This window comes from Helianthus annuus, chromosome 16 (assembly GCF_002127325.2).
Source record: "Helianthus annuus cultivar XRQ/B chromosome 16, HanXRQr2.0-SUNRISE, whole genome shotgun sequence".
Lineage (NCBI taxonomy): Eukaryota > Viridiplantae > Streptophyta > Magnoliopsida > Asterales > Asteraceae > Helianthus > Helianthus annuus.
The window spans coordinates 146999399-147021301 of record NC_035448.2 but is presented as its reverse complement, the minus strand read 5'-3'; the positions used below and the strand labels follow the sequence as shown (position 1 = coordinate 147021301).

General features: G+C 38.7%; 1 protein-coding gene across 1 annotated transcript; it reads left to right on the top strand.

Annotated features, from left to right (window-relative positions):
- Positions 1 to 18956: 18956 nt before the first annotated feature.
- Positions 18957 to 20504, top strand: LOC118488260. Its single transcript, XM_035985527.1, has 2 exons — positions 18957 to 19947; positions 20206 to 20504. Exons 1-2 carry the CDS (start codon positions 18957 to 18959, stop codon positions 20502 to 20504), a joined length of 1290 nt encoding a protein of 429 aa, XP_035841420.1.
- Positions 20505 to 21903: the final 1399 nt, after the last annotated feature.

Genomic DNA, 21903 nt, shown 5'->3' with positions numbered 1-21903 from the left:
GATTTTTATAAAGGCTTTATTGACTGGGTTTACAGTTGCAGAACGACTGAAGCAATAATCACATACAGAGCTGGTGGAGAGCTGAGGGATATTCATGTTTACGACCCGATGTGGTTAGTTAATTGTTCAGCGAAAGACATTGAATGTCTATTCATTCACAAGATTCGCTACTCTCCAGCAGATAAAGAGCAAGCTCTTCAGTTCCAACGTGTTGTATCTCTGTGTATTCAGAAAGGAATCAACTCTGAAAACAAGTGGAAATCCTCGTGGTGGTCTTTAGAAGAGAAGATGAGGAAGAAATCAAAGCGTGAACGTGAACGTGAGAATCAAAAGATGGAAGAAAATAGAGGAAAGTTTATGAAGGAACAAGAAAAGGAAGAGAAAGCGAGGAAGAAAGAGAATGAGAAGATCAGAGTTGCTATGAGCAGAAAGCCAAAACCAAAGGAAGAGAAATTCAAAGCTATCTGAAGACCTACATTCAAGACAAAGACTGCGGCTTCATCCAAGGGGGAGTTTGTTGATGCACAATGTCTAAAGCCTGCGTCTTTGTAATGCTAGTTTAATGTATAGGGTCCAGATAGGTCATTTTGTGATAGTATAGGGGGTAAAAGTGTAAATTTATGACTTTCATGTTGTAGTTCCGCTTTTGTGGCATGTGTCCACAAAAGCGAACCAGCTTAGTTGTCTGGACCGCTTTTGTGGACATGTCACATGAGCGGACCAGGATCCCTATATATACCCCCGTAGTAGTCTTCATTTGTAACGTCTTCGAGAACTCAACGTCGAACTGCTGTCCGTACGACAAGCGTTATCAAGTGAAGAAAAAGTATTTTAAGTGTGAATCTTCTGTTTCTACTCCTTTCTGTTGCGTTTTTCTTTCTATCATGCTGAAAATGTGTTTCCGCCACATTTTCAGTAAGCACTAGCTCTGATTGACTCACTCGAGAGGTCAAAACTGATCCTACAATAGAGTTCTTGTATTATTCGGTAAATGATGATAATACCCTTTTCATGCATAAAATGAGATTTACAAATATTTGAATGCTAAACTTTTTTTTCCTACTGATTTAATATATTAAATAAATTATTTTGAGCATTCAAAACTGATCAAAATCTCAGATTTCCATAAAACCCCTTAATTATCGTCAATTAGCGATTTTTACACTATTTAGGTGCATAGTATGGTTTTAAACCATAATTAACACCTAAGACTTGTTACCTACTGAATATTTAAACAAATTTTAATATCATTACAGTAGGTATAAGTTATGAACTCAGATTTCCAAATATGCCCTTAAAAGCCTATGTGAAATGACCAAAATGCCCTTTCGGGACGTAGTTTGGTCATAAATAGTAAATTTCACATAAGTGTAATATCTTACTGATGTAATGAGATAAATTAATTATTTTTACTAATTAGAAAGGACCAGAACTACAGTTTGTAATAAAATCTCTTTTATAAGTATTAAAATTACCAAAATGCCCTTACGGGACTTAAAATGGTTTTAAATACTTTTTGGGCGTATATGTTGACATCCTACTGATGTATTGACATATTCTAAGCATAATAACATATGGAACTTGTATATGATTCATTTGGTTACACGTTACGCATTTTATGCGTTCGGATCGGTTTATGTAACTAGTCTACGTATGTTTGCCGAAACGGGTTTAACCTTATCGTTTTTACCTCAAAATCCGGAATGTGTTTAGTTTACCCACAATATACAAGTATCCAAACTTGTCGGGTCTAAATAATATTCTATTCCGGTCATCGCTTAATCTAGCGTGTCGTACCGCTTTAGATACTTGAAGCTAGCCGGTCTAAGTCTATGACTTAAATAAAGACCATTAGCATTCTGAATTGGTTATATATTACCATCACTCCAGACTAGAGCCACCCGGTAAAAGCTACCTACATTTAGATAGATTGGATACGACTGAGTTATTTTGCTGTGAATCAAGTATTAGCTCAGGTAAATACTTTTAACTTATTTTCCCTATAAGGGCTTGGGATACGGTATATTAATACCGCTTGGTCGGGTATGGGATTATTTTGTCGGATTGTGATTCAATAAATCCGCATAACCCGTTTTAATCTGTATCGTTTAATAACATAAACATTGGGGGTTAACGACCGTGTCCTGGATATCCTCGGCTCATTTAAGTTATTAATGGCCACGACCTATGCACGGGGTGCAGGCATGCACCTGACAGATGCAAATGCTAAATATTAAATTACCCACAAGTTGGGGATAACTCCTTTGTGGGTTCTATAAGTGGTGAGTCAGTTAATCATGTCCGGCTTCCAAACTGGCCCCATATGTATGACAAACATGTAAAACTGTATACAAGATCTTAATAAAGATTGTCCCAAGTTATAAAAGGTTTTGTGCCATGTGCACTTAAATCAATTTTCATAAACTCTTTTCAAATGAGTCGGTTAAATTGTATTTACCAGTGAAAACTGACGTATTTTCAAAAGGATAAGTGGCAGGTACTACTCGTAATAGGCTGGGAGTTGCTCGGTGTCGAAAAAGAGGATCTTGCAAATCCTTATAGATGCCATTAAGTCTGCTAAGCTTCATTTTAAACATTCTGTAATGATCCTCCTGTGGATTTGATATTACAGACTCGTCTTTAATAAATACTTTGATATTTTCAGACATTGAGTTTGTAATAATATTTTTATTCCTAGACTTCCGTTGTGCTATTCTGTGTATGATTGACCATAATGATATCAACTACTTCACGATACCCCACCGGTAATACGTGGAATATTGGGGTGTGACAGGATGGTTCAGTGGGGGAGCACATGAGCGTAGGAAGCGAATGAAAAAGTTACAAGAACAGCGAGCCCTAGCAGCCGCCAAAAGAGAGACAGATGCCCATGCCCAGGACATGATTAATAGGGGTTTAGCTAATTTCCATATCCTAGCAACCACTTCAACCGACCCTAACCTGGAACAACTTATAGCACCCAAACCACAACCACCAATTCCCAACCAGCCAATGGAGATAGAAAAGACCCTGAAAATCAAGTAGAAATGCATGATTTCAACCCAGAGGATGAGATACCTAGGGTACCAGCACCTAATCCCTTAGACCCAAATTACGACCCGTGGTAGGACGACAATAGGGACTATGTGCAACGTTACCCGATACCAGAAGACATGCCCATGCCGAATATAGGAGCTTACCCAGGTTTGGACCCTCTAGATCCCTACTACAATAGTGATCAATACATTAGGGAAATCTTAGAGAATCCTTACTCGTACCAGGAACCCGCACCCCAGATTCCAAACCCAGTCCTAGAACCTGCACCCCCAATGAATGCAGAAAATGTACAAGAACTCAGGACATTTGGTGAGGAAATCTTAGAAAGTAGCGAGAGAATGAGACAGGTGGGAGAGCGACTCGTCTAGAAGTACGGTGAGTGCAATATGGATTTCTGGATAAATCCATATCCGTGAAAGTGATTGTGGAGATGGAAGAAAAAAATAATAATATAATAATAAATATGTGTATGAAAAAAAATACGGATGCCTACTACTAGTAATGTTGGATCTACAATTAATCCTATGGATCTAATTTTAATTCCAGTTGTATTGTAATTTTAAATTTCAGTATCGGTGTGTACTAGATGCATATTATAAGAAAAAGAGTAAGTCGCACTGCTCGACGTTTTTTATCAACCTACGTATTGTGTGATTTGTTGTATTGAATATTATTTTGTGATATTAATACGTGGTAAATGTTTAAAATTCAGATGGACAACGAAGTGAATCAGGAAAACCAGAATGATAATAACCAGAACGACAATAAGCCGATTAATGAGAATCCAAACAACAATAACAATTGAAATCAAGTGGATAATAGTGCCATCCAACACATAGTGGCAAAAGGAATCATAGATGCAATGCCATTTATTATTCAAACTGTTAAGGAAGCGGATAATAAAAGTAAACATAGCAGTAAACGACGAACTGAACCTGAACACAGCGTGAACAATGGACCTGTACTTCAAGCGCCCATTCCCAAAAGAAGAAGAACCATGCCTTATGGTTGTTCTTATAAAGAATTCTGGTCCTGTAAACCAATAGAATTCTCGGGCAATGAAGGACCCATTGCAACTCTACGTTGGATAGAAAAGACTGAGGCTGTTTTGAAAATAAGCAAGTGTGCGGAAGAGGATAAGATAATGTTTGCTTCCAATCTATTTAAGAATTCAGCCTTAGAATGGTGGAACACTATCCTCCAGTCCAGGGGAAGGATAGGGTTTACAACATGGAATGGGAGGAATTTAAAAATATGGTAGAAAGGAAATTCTGCCCTCCTAATGAAAAGGCACTGATAGCGAATAAGTTTCTGAACCTTAGGATGACTGGAGTGGATAGTAAGGGATACACTACATTATTCTTTGAATATGCTAGAATAGTGCCAACCCTTGTATCGCCTGAACCAATATTAATCTCCCGTTATATCTGGGGATTAATCGGGGAGATTAGACATGTAGTCAAGGCAGCTAGACCTCAAACCATAGAAGAAGCTGTGGAACTAGCCAATACCTTGACTGATGAGTTAGTGCGCACCAGAGAAGAAGACCAGGGGAGAAACCTTGCTCAGAGGCTTACCCAGGAATTCCATTCTAGAAATTCCAACCGTGGGAAAAATGTAGGTTCCACATCAACAACTTATTGCAAGTATTGCAAAAGGAAGCATTTTGGAAGATGCTCCATATATTGCAATTTTTGCAAAATATCTGGATACAAGGAAGAAGACTGCAGGAAGAAACTCAACAATAGGATATGCTACAACTACGGAGAACAAGGCCACATCAAGCCAAACTGTCCGAAATTAGCTCCAGCTACGAACAACAAGAACACCAAGAATGCTAGAGCATTTGTTCTAACTGCAGATGAAGCCAAGATGATTCCAGACGTGATAGCCGGTACGTTTTTAGCTAATGATGTTTTTGCTAAAGTATTATTTGACTCTGGTGTGAACCAAAGTTTTATTAATACTTCGTTTTGCAAACTTCTAAATCAATCATTAACTAAACTCCCACAAGAATGTCTAGTAGAGACAGCAAATGGAGAAACCGTTAGAATTTCTGAAATCTTGCAGGGAGCAAGAATAGAATTTTTAAATCAAAAGTTTATGGCAAACCTTTACCCAATGAATCTGGCAAGATTTGATGTTGTATTAGGAATGGATTGGTTAATAGCCAATAAAGCCAGTATTTTATGTGATCAAAAGTCAATCCAAGTAAATTCACCAAAAGGTGAAAAAATCACAATTCAAGGAGATAAGCCATCTAGATCCACAAAATTCATCTCTGTGATGAAAACGACAAGTTATATAAGAAAAGGATCTACATAATTGCTTATCCTCGTGGCTGTATTGTGACTATCGGTATTGCTTTCTTTGATAAGTGAGGTTAGGAATCCAGACCTGGTAAATAACCTATCTTTAAAGGTTCGCATGAATAAATATCAATAGCTCGCTAATGAATGATTTTAGGTGGTTAACGTGTGACCATTGCGTTAACTTTCTGAAGAATCATAATGCTAGAAATCCAGACCCGGTAACTAGCTGTCTCGAAATTGGAAAATTGATTAAGTGCTTTTGTGACATATCTGATAGATAACATGTTTAGGTTTTTTGTGAAACAAGATATTAGTATATTTATGTTTTAGATATAATTTAGATAACTTAGTTAAACAACCATTCACGTATCCTTTTATCTGGTAATCTAATGACAAAGATTTAGTACATTATAACGCCCGTGTTCCATGGATGGATATCTGGCTCTTACCAATACTTTGCTGCATATATGACGGGATACACTTGTCCTTTGTTGTGTGTGTTTTAATATTAACGTATAAACCATTTTTATAAATATAAAACACATTTTGTCAGGCGCGTGAAGATACTGTAAACAAATGTATACGAACACGTGCACGTCAAGGTTTTGGTGTCGTTGCCGGGGACACGGCGAAATTAATGGAACAATCCGAGTTATTATTTTACCAGTGTACAAACTGTGAATATTTGTGAATACTCGTACATTTTGTATTTATTTTGTTTTCTTTTATTTACTAACTTGTGAAAACTTAGTATGGCACGCCCAACTAATTTTTCCGTTTTACTGACCAGTAACCTTACTAACATACTAACTTTTTATTTATTTATTTTTTGACTAACATTTTACATTTATTTATTTAATTCAGTTATGTGTTCGGAATCGAACCATTTTTCTTTTATTCTTTCATTTCAGTTATTTTAATTCAGTCATTTCATTTCTGTACTTCATTTATTTATTTATTTATTTCATTCAGTACAGTTATTTCAGTATTTTATTTATTTCAATTTAGTTATTTCGTTTCTCTTTATATTTACATTTATGCACGTGTTCGGAATCGAACCGCTTATTCATTTATTTCATTTATGCATTTATTTACTTACGTTCATTTGTTCATTTCTGTCCATTTATTTATATATTTGTACTCAATTATTTGTTTATTTAATCCACGGAAATAAAATATAACTTTCTGATAAAATCATCAGATTTTCTGATAAATTCAGATGAATTTATCAGGTTTTCTGATGGATTCTGATAAACCCATTAGATTTTCTAGTAGAACAATTTACATTTCTGATGAATTTATCAGATTTTCTGGTAAAGTCTGACGGATTTATCAGAAATTCTGATGAAAAGAAAATTTTCATCAGATTTTTATCAGAACTTATCAGATTTTCGGATATATATCTATAAAAAATTCTCAGATTTTTAATAAAATCATCAGAATTCTGAGGAGGTTATCTGATGTGCGTTAGGTGTAATATATTTTAGGTGTATATTTTAAGCCCTTTTTACACTTTTTAGCCAAGTTTTAAATTTATAAACACGATATTTACTAACACTAAACACACATATGGGCAAGTGCACCCATCATTGACGTAGTATAGTGTTGGTAAGATACCGATGTCGTCCAAGAACACAAGAGCTTTTAGTACCGGTTTATCCTCAACGTCTAATCAAATCAAAATGTTAGAAAAAGGTTTTTAAACTAGAAAAATAAAACTAACTAAAATACTAAAAAAGAAAATAAAAGTAAAAACAGATAGACAAGATGAATCACTTGGATCCGACTCGTGTGTAGTGTAACCTTTGATTATTTTCGCACTTTTGCACTTATTTAAGAGATTATCTTAGTTATTGTGGTAGGCCCCTCTTTTGAAGGTGACGTTACCCTCAACCCAGTAGTTTGAGTCAGCAAGGATACAATCCTAAAGGGTCGGATTATTGAAAGATAATTAATTAAGTTATTAATGCATAATGTGGTACGCCCCTCTTTTGAAGGCGACGTTACCCTCGGCTAAGTAGTCTGAGTCAGCAGGGATACAGTCCTAAGTAGCCTGGTTAAAGTTTTGATAGTAGTTTAACTTATGAGGGGATCAAAGAGTTTGGACCCCCGCCATCCAATACCGTTGGATATTGAAGGAGGTCCTACTAAATTTGACCCTAGTCCTTTGTAGGATCTATACACTGAACAATGGCAAGACTCTTACCAAACCGTTCCCTTAACCCCCGACCAGGTAGCCAACATACCTCCATATAGACCGTGGAGATATGAATGGTGAAAATCTTTTATTTTATATAGACAGTAAAATAATGCCAAGACAACACGGACAAACGATAAGGAAGAATCACCTTCAACATAAGAAACTAGTAATTAAAGTCATTAATACAAAACCAATTAAAAAGTGCAAAAGATTAAAAATAAAAAGTATTACACTAAACACTTGTCTTCACCAAGTGATGTAAGAGACTTAGGCAAACATGGCCTTTGATTGTCAAGAACTCTTACGATCAATCTTGGATCTCGAGACGACTCACACACTCTATGATGGACAATGGATGATGGTGGTGGATGATGGTGTTGTGATGGTGGTGGGTGGTGGGTGAAGTGTGAGAGAGGTGGTGTGCCAAGGGATGAGTTGCAAGAGCTCCAAGCACTCCTATTTATAGGCTGAACAGAAGCCTGGGCACGCCCCCGTGTCCACTGGGCACGGCCCCGTGTCCATCCGACTCTCTCTCTTCATTAATTGCAATTCGCAATTTCATTAAATGCGTCTGCAACAGTTGACCACGCCCCCGTGTCCACTGAGCACGGCCCCGTGGTGGGCAGTAGAAGCTTCTATCACTTTGTCTTTTCTGCTGACACTTGGGCACGCCCCCGTGCTCACTGAGAACGGGGTGTGTTCTGTCTTCTGTCTTCTTGTTTTGCTTTGGGAAGATGCTGTCGGGAGGTCGGGCATGCCACGTTTGTTCCTTTTCTTGTATTTATGTTAGATTTAGCTGTCTTTTTGCTTCTTTTCTTCATTTGAGCTCATTTAATCTGAAAATACAAAAGGAAGACAAAAGCACACTTTTTCCAACATTAGTACTAAAAAAGGGTTAGTTTTATGCCACAATTGATGTAATTTATATGTTGCATTTTGTGCACATCAAATACCCCCACACTTGAATCTTTGCTTGTCCTCAAGCAAAACTCTTTATAATGTGGCTTTTTTTTTCACTCCCAAATGGAATGGGTAGAAGAGAAGGTTTTTTTTTTTTTTTGGACTTGTCATAGAGTGTCGGGATTTCCAAGATTCTTTATTTAAGTTTTATTTTTATTTATTTACAATCCTATTCGTCATGATTTATTAAAAAAGTTTTATAAGATAAATTACTTATTATGGCATAACATGTCTTTTTTAAAATTTCATTTATATACAAGTTCACATACCTCACGGGGGATCACTCAACACTCGGCCGAAGATGTATTTTTAGTGAATCACTCGAGAGCGGCATGGAACTTACTCCTACCATAGGCTTGCCAAGCAATCAATCCTCCTCCTTTTTAACTATATACCTTTGTAAATATCAAGAGGACTTTTGGGGTGAAGGGTTAGGCTTGGGCTAAAGGTGGGTGGTTGGGTTAGTGGTTAGTAAAAGGGCGAAAAGCGTAAAAAGCATCGGTTTTAGAGACTTTTTATTTTTTACAATTTTAATTTTTTATTTTGATGAACCATTTCTTTCAAACATGGTTAATTTTGATGAACTTGTTTGTTTATTTGGTTTCATCAACTTCTTTTTTTTTTAAAGTCATAAGAAAAACCGAGCTTTGTTACTAAAAGAAAGGGTTAAAATAAAAAGGTTTAGGTGGGTAAAAAGGGTGATTGTTTTGGGTTAAGAAAAGAAAAGGTTTAGGCTCAAAGGAGTTAACTAGGGGGATTTTGGGTAGGTGGTAAAAAAAAGAAAAATAATGGTGTAGAAGGAAAAAAAAGGTTAGTCCTAATGCCTCCATCATTTACTTACTCAGGTTTAAGTTGGTAAGGACCGGGAATGCATTGTCGTGGCAAGTTCTAGAGTCGTACGAACCAAGCGGCTATTCACACAAGAAACGAAAAAATGAGCATTTAGTGTAAAGATATGTATTTGTATGCTCAATAAAGGCTCAAAACTCATTTTTGTGGGAATGGGTTTTTATGTGATCAAGTATATATAATCAAATTTTAACTAAGCTTGTCATGTCGTTTCATAATTTTCTTATGTTGGTTTTTTTTATCACGACGCTATCGGTTGTAAACTTGTAAAAATATAACCTTGTTAGAACTTGAAATTCCCAACTTAAACTTAGACAAGTTAAAAAAAATGAAAAATTTTTTTTTTGAAAAAAATTTGGGGTAATTAGCGGTTCCAATAGAGTTTTGTATAAGGCTAGTTAATTAGGCAACACTTGCAAGATTCAAAGTTTTAGCATCCCCCCCCCCCCACACTTAAATTACACATTGTCCTTAATGTGTTCCAAAAATAAGTTTTTAGGTTGATTGACTGTGTAAAAGGGTGTTAAAAGCAAAATTTTATGTTACTGGCACTCTGGACACAGCCCCGTGTCGGATGGGCACGACCCCGTGTTCAGGTGCCAGTAACGAAAACTTACAGAAGGTGGACACGGGGGCGTGTTGGCTGGACACGACCCCGTGTCTGGCAAAAATCTGCAGAAAGTAAACAAACAGCAGGTCTGGGAGGTGGCCACGGGGGCGTGTCGGCCGGACACGACCCTGTGTAGACAGTCTGCAAGGTTGAAAAACAGCTTTCTAGCTCCGGTTTTCCTGTTCCGGCTTTAGTAGTACTAGTGTTTAGTACTCTAAGCCTCGTATGTACCTGTTTTATCAATAAGTACCACACCAAACACTACCAAACATCCTAGATTACCAAGTTCAACATCCAAACCATCAAGTTAAAAACCAAAGCAAAAATAACAAGAAGTTAGGGAAAGTAAATTGTTCAACACTCGGCACACAGGCCAGAAATTGTTCGATAGAAAAGGGGATTTAACATGTGGGATCACCAACCACCTGTTCCTGCTCCTATTCCACCCACCTAGTCCATGTCTTCATCACTGTCCTCGTCATCACCTCCTCCTCCATGCCCCGCCATGTACTCCCGGATGTTTCCGATGTCATCTTGGATATCGGAGATGTTTCTTTCAATGGCTCTGACCCGGTTGTACGTGTTGTTGGCGAGGTTGTAGGTGTTCCTGGTGCACATAAGGTTTTCCTGCAAAAGATAATGCAAACTCTGAAAGTTAGGAAAACCACCTCCTTGTGAGGAGGATAGGCCCGGTTCACCGTGAGGGTGGTACTGGTAGTGGGGAGGTGGAGCGTGAAGGACTAGCACCTCTTGTGGGTTCCATGCATGGCCTTGCATCCTCTGAAAGCTTACCGACCCGTCTTCTGCCTCGTAGATTAGGTTCATGGAGCGGCAGATGTGTACATCGACTCTTCCTGACCATGGGCTTCTTTCGAAAGACCTAGGTATGTTCACGAAGTGCCTGTAGAGACGGTACACCCATCCCTCGAAGAAAATAGGGGTTGGTGCATGAGCAAGCCGGTTCAGATGCATGTTTCGGAGTAGGAGAAATGGAACATCGAGGTGTCTTCGGTTGTGAATGCAGTGAAGGACTATCAGATCTCTCAACCCAACAACACCACCATTATGATGCCTTTGGCTTAAAGAGTAACCGAGGACCCTATGGATGTATCGGTAGAGTGGGTCCCTCAACTTGGTACTCTTTGTGCTGCTTGGGTTGTAGTGCCCTTCACCAATCTGAGCCGACGCGGCTTGGCGCTCGTTCTCATCCAAATCTCCCACTACTCCGGTGTTCTCTTCACTACCCGAATCTTCCTCCATATACAGCCCTACTATTGCCCCGAATTGTGCCATTGAGATCGAGTACTTCGTTCCACCACATCGGAATGCCACCCCATCATTGTCGAAAGGGTCGCACCTTGAATTGAAAGTGAAGGTGCTATAGAACTCCATAGTGCACTCATGGACGGAACGAAGTCTAGTGGTTAGGGCAATCCTTAGTGGGCCGGTAACGAGGTTGTTAAACCGGTCAAGTTGGTTCACCATGGCTAAGAGATCCGTACACACTTGTCTTGGATATTCTTCCGGTCTTGTTTGAAGTGTGTCATATCTGGCCCTAGCATCGAGCTCGTTTGCGTTGAATCTTGTGAACTTCTTCGACATCTGAAAGAATATACCAAAAGTTAGCACGAAACAATGAGATTTCCGGCGAAAACTGTAAACAGTGGGCAGGACACGGCCCCGTGTTCAGCAGGCACGACCCCGTGTCAAGGCGTCTGTTACTCAAAAATTCCATTTTTCGACCCGGTCCCGAAAATCTGAAAATTTTTGACCAAGTAGGTGCGGTTTCCCCCGAAAATGAAACCCCAAGTGTCGTTTTTCCCAAAACAAACTATTTACCCTTTCGATTTTATCTTTTTCGGTTCAAAAACAAGGGTTTGTGGTTTTTGTGAGAAATCGGGCAAATCTATCAACAATACAAGTGGGTTTACTATCCATAACACTAATCTATACTAAGGCTATCATATTTATGCAAAAATTTGAGGTTTGATCCGGATGAACTTCAAGAACCCTAGATTTTTCCCCAAATTTTTGATGTTTTAACTACATGAAAGTAACTAATCTAATTACTAATGATGATAAAATCATAGCTTGATGTTGTTAGAATGAGAGGAGACGTCGAAATTCTGCGGAAAATCGCCTGGACCAGAGCGTTTTTTGGGGAAACGGGGCGTGTGGAATGGTGTAACTGTTATGAAAAAGGGGTTTTATCCCGACAGTTGTGCGGACACGGCCCCGTGTCCAGCGGACACGGCCCCGTGCCGAGCAGAGTTTTTGAAAATATTTTTTTTCATGCTCGTGTGAGTGCCCTGTTTTCCCAAAAACTTGGTTAGAAGACTTACCGGTTTTGATGTTTATCCGCTTGTTCGTAACTTACCAGGTATGATGTTGATGCCTTTATTCGTCGACCGTTTGAAGCGAGATTTCTTCCTCCTCATCCTCAATGAATCCTTGATAGAGTTTTAGCCGTTGGCCATTGACTTTGAATGGAATTCCATTCCGAGATTTAATTTCTACTGCACCGTGAGGAAAAATATGGGTGACGGAAAAAGGTCCTGGCCACCTAGATTTTAGTTTACCCGGAAATAATCGAAGTTGTGAATTAAACAATAGAACTTGATCTCCCACTCGAAATTCATTAGGTTTAATGTGTTTGTCGTGTAAATTTTTCATTCTTTCCTTATAAATTTCAGAGTTAGAGTATGCATAATTCTTTAATTCATCTAATTTATTTATTTTACAAAATCGATTTTTGCCTGCAAATTCTAAATCCAAGTTTACATTTTTTATTGCCCAGTAGGCCTTGTGAGCTATTTCTACCGGCAAATGACAACTTTTTCCATAGACGAGCTTATATGGGGTTGTGCCTATGGTTGTTTTATAGGCTGTTCGAAAGGCCCATAAAGCATCATCTAATTTATCGGTCCATTCCTTTTTATTTAATCCTACGGTTTTTTCAAGTTTTCGTTGTAAACCTCTATTAGTCACTTCGGTTTGTCCGTTTGTTTGAGGGTGATATGCTGTTGAGACCCGGTGATAGACCCCATATCTTGTTAAGATTTTTTCGAGTTGACGATTACAAAAATGGGTACCTCTATCACTTATTAATGCTTTAGGTGTTCCAAAACGAGAGAATATTTTTTTTTCAGAAATCTTACCACGACTCTTCCATCATTTGTTGGAAGTGCCTCGGCCTCGGCCCATTTAGACAGGTAATCTACTGCCACAAGTATATATTTGTTTCCTTTTCACGTTGGGAAAGGTCCCATAAAGTTGAGTCCCCACACATCAAAAATTTCACAAACGAGAATGCCATTTTGTGGCATTTCGTTTTTGGAAGAAATATTACCTGATCTTTGGCAAGCATCACATGTCTTAACTAGACTTTGCACGTCTTTGTAAATGGTCGGCCAATAAAATCCTGAATCAAATACCTTTCGTGCTGTACTAGCGGCACCATGATGTCCTCCGTATGGACCTTCATGACAATGGCGGAGAATTCTTCTTGCTTCACTACCATGTACGCACCTTCGGATGAGTTGGTCGGCACACATTTTGAAAAGATAAGGATCCTCCCAAAAGTAATGCGTCACATTAGCAAAGAATTTTTTTCTTTGGTGATGTGGCCATCCTTTGGCGACTATACCGCTAGCTAAGTAGTTAGCATAGTCGGCATACCATGGTTCTTCCTTGTATTCCACCATTTCTAGGGATTCCGTTGGAAATTTTTCGTTGATTTGCTCGTCCCTAGTTGCCTCCAAAGCTGGGTCTTCTAAGCGCGAAAGATGATCTGCAGCAGTGTTTTCTGCTCCTCTTTTGTCTTTGATTTCAATATCAAATTCTTGGAGGAGTAAAATCCACCTGATCAAACGGGGTTTTGCGTCTTGTTTCTTGAAAAGGTATCGAATGGTTGCATGATCGGTATAGACTATTGTTTTAGAAAGAACAAGATAAGAACGAAATTTATCAAAAGCAAATACCACAGCTAGTAATTCTTTTTCAGTTGTTGTATAATTTTCTTGTGCATCGTTAAGTGTTTACTAGCATAATAGATTGGGTGGAAATGCTTCTCTTTTCTTTGTCCCAAGACTGCTCCAACGGCAAAGTCACTTGCATCACACATGATTTCGAAAGGAAATTTCCAATCAGACGCTATCATGATAGGTGCATTGACTAGCATTTCCTTAAGGATTAGAAATGCCTGATTGCAATCCTTGTCAAAGATGAAAGGCGCATCTTTTTCAAGTAATTTTGTTAGAGGTCTTGAGTTTTTAGAAAAGTCCTTGATAAACCGCCTATAAAATCCGGCATGCCCTAAGAAACTTCTGATTGCTCTAACGGAGGATGGTGGAGGCAATCGAGAAATAGTGTCTATTTTTGCTTGATCAACTTCCATTCCTTCACTAGAGATCTTGTGACCGAGCACTATTCCCTCTGTTACCATGAAATGGCATTTTTTCCAATTAAGGGCGAGGTTAGTTTCCTCACATCGGGATAGCATTCGTTCAAGGTTATCGAGGCATTGGTCGTATGAATCTCCAAAGATAGAAAAGTCGTCCATGAAGACTTCCATTGTCTTTTCTATCATGTCATGGAAGATGGCCACCATGCAACGTTAGAATGTTGCGGGGGCGTTACACAGACCCAATGGCATGCGTCGATAAGCAAAAGTTCCATAGGGACATGTGAAAGTTGTCTTTTCTTGGTCTTCGGGTGATATCGGGATTTGAAAGTAACCTGAAAAACCATCCAAGAAACAATAAAATTTATGACCGGATAATCTTTCTAACATTTGATCAATGAAGGGCAAAGGAAAGTGATCTTTCCTTGTTGCTTCATTTAATCGTCTATAGTCTATACATACTCTCCATCCTGTGACGGTTCTCGTTGGTATTAATTCATTCTTTTCATTAGTTATTACCGTCATACCTCCTTTCTTAGGAACTACTTGGACAAGACTTACCCAGGGACTATCTGAGATAGGGTAGATAAGTCCAGCGTCAAGTAATTTGATGACTTCGTTTTTAACCACTTCTTGCACATTTGGATTTACTCTACGTTGTGGTTGTATTACCGACTTGTAGTCATCATTCATTAAAATTTTGTGTGTGCACATGGAAGGACTTATTCCTTTAATATCTACAAGCTTCCAAGCGATCACATTTTTATGTTTTTTCAAAAGTTTAATTAATTTCTCTTTCTCTAAACTACTTAATTTAGACGAAATAATTACAGGTGATTTACCATCTTTGTCTAGAAAAGCATATTCCAAACCTTTCGGGAGTTCTTTGAGCTCAAGGGGTGGGTCTTTAAGAGACTCCTTATTTTGTTGCTCATTTTGATCATGAACTTTAAAAGTTTGTTCTATGGCGACCTCTTCTTCAACAAAGTGGTCAATCTTTTAACTTGTATCGGGTGGCTCATCTTCATCTTCAATTAGGGGGTCAATGTTTCCAAAAGGATATTTCATTGAGTGCTCAAGATCTATGCTCCTTTTGAATGCCCCTAGTGGAAGAGGTAGATTGTTGAACTTCCGGTTTTTCAAAGCTTCATGAGTTTTTACAAAAGGTCGTCCCAACACTAGAGGAGCGTCATCGAGGATGACAAAGTCGGTTGGGATTACCATTTGATTTGTTTGAATCAAGACATCCTCAACTACACTGATTGATTTTATTACTTTCCGATCGGATAGAAAAATGGGTATTTGAAGTGGAGAAAAATCACTAATACTAAATTTTTCGAAAATGTAGTTAGGCATTATGTTAACACAAAGATCTTTATCAATGGTGATATTACTAATAAAGGAATTTTGAAAGAAACATGGAACCGGTGTAATGTTAATTTCAAAAGGGTCTTCTTTTATTAGCGAAGTTTGATCATTAGTTAACTTAACACTTACCATTTCTTCAATTTTAGTGTTAGTGTTTAATTCTTTTAAAAACTTAGCATGAGTGGGTACTAAACAATGATTTTCAAAAGAAGGTGACAAAAGATTAATTTCTTCAAAATTTGACTCTTCTTGGATTTTAACGCTATTGTCCTCACCTTTTTCGTTGTTTAACTCATGTGTCGTTTTTTCACTTATTTGTTCTTCCATTTTTAACTCTTTAACTATCTTTTTTTTTATTTAATTCTTCTCCTGCGCGGGACTCCTCTTCCCTTGTGCGAGATTCCTTTATGTATTGCTCGATAGTTTTAAGTTTTTCTATTATCCTATCGGCTACTTCGGTGATAGAGAAAGGATCGGGATCCTCAAAGCTTGAATCCGGTTGTTCGATCCTTGGTCCCTCATAGTACTCATATGAAGTAGATGGTTCATACCATTGTTCCTCATTGTAAGTATATGATGGATAAGGGTCGTAATTTTGTTCTTCATAGTACTCATATGAGGTGGGTTGTTCACGCCATGGCTCCTCATAATAAGAGTATGAAGGTGGTGGCTCATATCTTGATTCCTCAAAGTATGAGTATGAAGGCTCATACCTTGGTTCATCAAAATATGAGTATGAGGGAGAAGGTTCATACCTTTGGTCTTCATAGGATGTGTATGAAGTCGATGGCCCGTACCTGGGCTCCTCATAATAGTTGTATGAAGTGGATGGTTGAAATAAGTTACAATATTGTACTGAGTGTGGGTTTCCACAATTAGTGCAATAGTCTCCCCTATAATCATCCTCCTCATAGGTGTAGTTGTAGCCTTCTGAGTATTGATCCATAAGAATCACTCAACAGACCACAACAGAGTCTCGGGACCAGAAAAGAAAAATAAAGACGGAAACAGAAGCTGGACACGGCCCCGTGTTCAGTGGACACGGCCCCGTGTTCAGTGTCTGTATCTGGGCGTTTTTTTAAAGGTTACTGGTCTTGTTGAGCACGGGGGCGTGTTCAGTGAGCATGACCCCGTGTTCAGACTCTGTATCTGGGTGTTTTATGAAAAATATGCAGCACGGCCCCGTGTTCAGTGAACACGGCCCCGTGTTCAGGCTACTGTAAATGCAAACTAAACTAAAATGTAGAAAAATGTGCGCACGTTTTGAAAAAGTTTTGTAAAACTGATTAGGCCGTCGATTTTAAGCTTTCTTAATATCCTTGTGTCCCCGGCAACGGCGCCAAAAACTTGATGTGCGTTAGGTATAATATATTTTAGGTGTATATTTTAAGCCCTTTTTACACTTTTTAGCCAAGTTTTAAATTTATAAACACGATATTTACTAACACTAAACACACATATTGGCAAGTGCACCCATCATGGACGTAGTATAGTGTTGGTAAGATACCGAGGTCGTCCAAGGACACAAGAGCTTTTAGTACCGGTTTATCCTCAACGTCTAATCAAATCAAAATGTTAGAAAAAGGTTTTTAAACTAGAAAAATAAAACTAACTAAAATGCTGAAAAAGAAAATAAAAGTAAAAAACAGATAGACAAGATGAATCACTTGGATCCGACTCGTGTGTAGTTTAACCTTTGATTATTTTCGCACTTTTGCACTTGTTTAAGAGATTATCTTAATTATTGTGGTAGGCCCCTCTTTTGAAGGTGAAGTTACCCTCAACCCAGTAGTTTGAGTCAGCAAGGATACAATCCTAAAGGGTCGGATTATTGAAAGATAATTAATTAAGTTATTAATGCATAATATGGTAGGCCCCTCTTTTGAAGGCGACGTTACCCTCGGCTAAGTAGCCTGAGTCAGCAGGGATACAATCCTAAGTAGCCGGGTTAAAGTTTTAATAGTAGTTTAACTTATGAGGGGATCAAAGAGTTTGGACCCCCGCCATCCAATACCGTTGGGTATTGAAGGAGGTCCTACTAAATTTGACCCAGGTCCTTTGCAGGATCTATACATTGAACAATGGCAAGACTCTTACCAAACCGTTCCCTTAACCCCCGACCAGGTAACCAACATACCTCCATATAGACCGTGGAGATATGAATGGTGAAAATCTTTTATTTTATATAGACAGTAAAATAATGCCAAGACACCACGGACAAACGATAAGGAAGAATCACCTTCAACATAAAAAACTAGTAATTAAAGTCATTAATACAAAACCAATTAAAAAGTGCAAAAGATTAAAAATAAAAAGTATTACACTAAACACTTGTCTTCACCAAGTGATGTAAGAGACTTAGGCAAACATGGCCTTTGATTGTCAAGAACTCTTACGATCAATCTTGGATCCCGAGACGACTAACACACTCTATGATGGACAATGGATGATGGTGGTGGATGATGGTGGTGGGTGGTGGGTGAAGTATGAGAGAGGTGGTGTGCCAAGGGATGAGTTGCAAGAGCTCCAAGCACTCCTATTTATAGGCTGAACAGAAGCCTGGGCACGGCCCCGTGTCCATCCGACTCTCTCTCTTCATTACTTGCAATTCGCAATTTCATTAAATGCGTCTGCAACAGTTGAGCACGCCCCCGTGTCCGCTGAGCACGGCCCCGTGGTGGGCAGTAGAAGCTTCTATCACTTTGTCTTTTCTGCTGACACTTGGGCACGCTCTGTCTTCTGTCTTCTTGTTTTGCTTTGGGAGGATGCTGTCGGGAGGTCGGGTATGCCACGTTTGTTCCTTTTCTTGTATTTATGTTAGATTTAGCTGTCTTTTTGCTTCTTTTTTTCATTTGAGCTCATTTAATCCTGAAAATACAAAAGGAAGACAAAAGCACACTTTTTCCAACATTAGTACTAAAAAGAGTTAGTTTTATGCGACAATTGATGTAATTTATATGTTGCATTTTGTGCACATCATTATCATAAATTCTGGTAAAAAAAAGAAGAAGAAGAAATAAAGAAAAAAAAACAGTTTTTGGATGTAAATAAGTAAATAAACAAGTAAATAGTTAAGTAGTTTTGTATAATTGTATATATATGTATGTAATATAATAGTATTATTATTTATATTTATATTCTTATATTATTATTATGTTATTTTTTCCGTATAATTCATTCCTTTTTACGTGCAGGCTAATGTCCACGACCCCTGCACCCGCTAACGCTAAGCTAGCCAACGAACCAGAAAATAACCTAAGAAGAAGTAGGCGGCTTCGTGAAAGATCACTTGTTGTTGCACAAAGGATTGCGGCCGCAATCGACGAACTAGTGGTACTTTCTGATAGCGAGAGTTCAGAGGAAGACAGAGGAAGCATAATGGCGGAGGACGACCAGCCTTTGAATGAGACCGGCCGCCCAGGAGGAGAGGGCTTGCTACCGAGCATCGCCCGACCTATGATAGCAGCACCGAGTTTTGAAATCAAATCTAGTATAATTAACATGTTACAAAACTCTGTGCAGTTTGATGGGAAGGATCACAAAGATCCAGGTCGGCACATCGCTTCATTTCTCGAAGTGTGCTCGACTTTCAAAATTCGAGACGTTTCTGAAGACGCAATCCGTTTGCGGCTATTTCCATTCTCTTTGCAAGACAAAGCCCGATCTTGGCTTTTGTCACTTCCAGCAGGGTCCATCACGACTTGGAATGAGATGGCAGATCTTTTTATGCAAAAATACTTCCCGCCGGAAAAGACAGCTAAGCTAAAGAATCGTATAATGACATTTAAACAGGATGAAGGAGAATCTCTACACGCAGCTTGGGAGAGGTTCAAAGATCTTCTGATCGATGTTCCACATCATGGGTTGTCCAAAAGGCAACTTGTGTTGAACTTCTACCAGGGACTCAGCTACGACTCACAAGAACGCATAGACGTGTATGTAGGAGGCGATCTTGGAACTAAAACACCAAAGGAAGCCTACGCAATTATAGAGAAAGCTACCTTGAAGTCGAGTTCGCATCACAGTGGAGTGCGAAATAAAGCATCATCTATTCCTGGAGTTCATCAGGTGGATACGTATACAGTTCTTGCAGCGCAGATCAGAGCTTTGGCAGCAAGGTTTGATCAAGCTCAGAACGTTTCGAAGGTAAAATCATCAGGTGAGCAGTGTGGCGTGTCACACGAGCCAGGTACTTGTGAGCAGGGTGTTATGTTAACTGGCCACGAAGAAGTGGACTATCTAGGCAATCAAATAAGGCCCCAAAATAACCCCTACAGCAACACGTACAATCCGGGGTGGTAGAATCATCCAAACTTTGGGTGGAAATCTGGTTCTGGGAACCAAAACCCACTCGGAAACGCTCAGCGTGCTCCCGCGCCACAATAGCCCCAGGCACAGCCTTGCCAGTCTCAAGGTCAATCCTTCCAACCTCATTACCATCATCAAGGCTCCGGGAGCAGTTCCGAGCCTCACGCCTCTCAGAGTAACTCTAAGCTAGAGGAGATGATGGCACAGCTGTTAGGAAACTTTAATTGTGCTAATCAGATAGCCGAGAACCGCTACCAACAACATGAGGAACGATTCATGGCCCAAGAAGGGGAGATGCGGAGTCAGAAAGCTTCTATACAGACCATTGAGAATCAGGTAGGACAGTTGGCTAAAATGTTGTCTGAGAGACCCCCGAGTGGTCTTCCAGGAAACACAGAGCCGAATCCGAAAGGGCGTGTCAATGCCCCGCACGTTTAACACGTGTGGGAAGAAGAAGTCTAGCTATCGACTCGTTGACAAATTTAACGAGCGTGTTTTCACACGCTAAGGGTATTTTTGTAAATATTTAATTTATCGCATTTATTTCCTTGTTCGTTAACTTATTCTGTTTTTAGTTGGATTGAACAAGATTGATTCATGTATTAGGAAGTTTTGAAGTTGGTTTAAAGTTAAAACATGTAAAACCTTGCAAAAATGGTGAAATTTATTGAGAAAAAGGAGTTGAAGAGCATTCTGTTACTTCTGTCTGCAGAATGTACAGATGATACACGGCCGTGCACCTGATCCGCACGACTGTGCACTTCATAATCACATCTGACAAAGAACAACGTGCATAAGGTAGTCGTCGGACACGCAATACCGTGTGAACCGATTGCACTACCATGCACAGCGGTGCAACGTTGCGAACCACAGTACATAGGTTGATGCGCACTACCATGCACGACTTTTTAGCAACAGTAATTTTTCAGGGAATAAAAACTACATTGAAAAAATATATTATATAATAAAATAAAATAAAAACCCTTCAAAATCACTAACACTGGCCGCACACCCATTCTTGGCTCTCCCACTCCTAAAAACAACCAATTTTTGCAAGGATTTAACTCAAATCTTCAATCAAGGTATGATTCCTTACTTGTTTTTAGTGTGTTTGTTTTTGTTTAATAATGGATTTGGTTTTACTCATCTAACGGTTTGATTAATAGTAGTGTTTGTTGTTTTAGTTAAGTGACGTACTTGGCAGGTTTGTAAGGAATGCACACAGAGTTGAGAAGACTTATATTCAAAATCTATTTCATACAAGTCTACTCTAACTCTGAGGGAGTACCTTTATCCTTTTTCACATTATTAGTTTAGCTCTTCATAATCGCTTAATAACTAATACGTGTTTCACATTAGGGACAATGTGAAGTTCAAGTGTGGGGAGGGGTTAAGATTAACTTTGTTTGTCCTTGAGTGTCCTCGTTTTTGTATATATATATATATATATATATATATATATATATATATATATATATATATATATATAAAACTTTAAAAAGATACAAAAACGGTCAGTTGTGTTCTTTAGAAAGCATCAGATTTGATCAAAACCGACAAGCTAAATTGATTTTTGAAAAAAATAACTAAAAGCGTGACGAAACAAAAGAAAGACTTGCATGTTTACCTTTATATTTCTACCCATTACTTCCGTTTATGTGAGCATATTTTTGAGCCTTTACTGCTTTCTTCAATGCTTCTTTGTTTTTGCGGAAAATGAGTGAGCCGGATGTTTCATGTAATTTAGAACTTATCATTTGTATACTTTTCAAGATCATGAATATGTGAAATTGCATGAAAATGATGGAGGCACTTAGGATACCCATTTGTGTTAGCC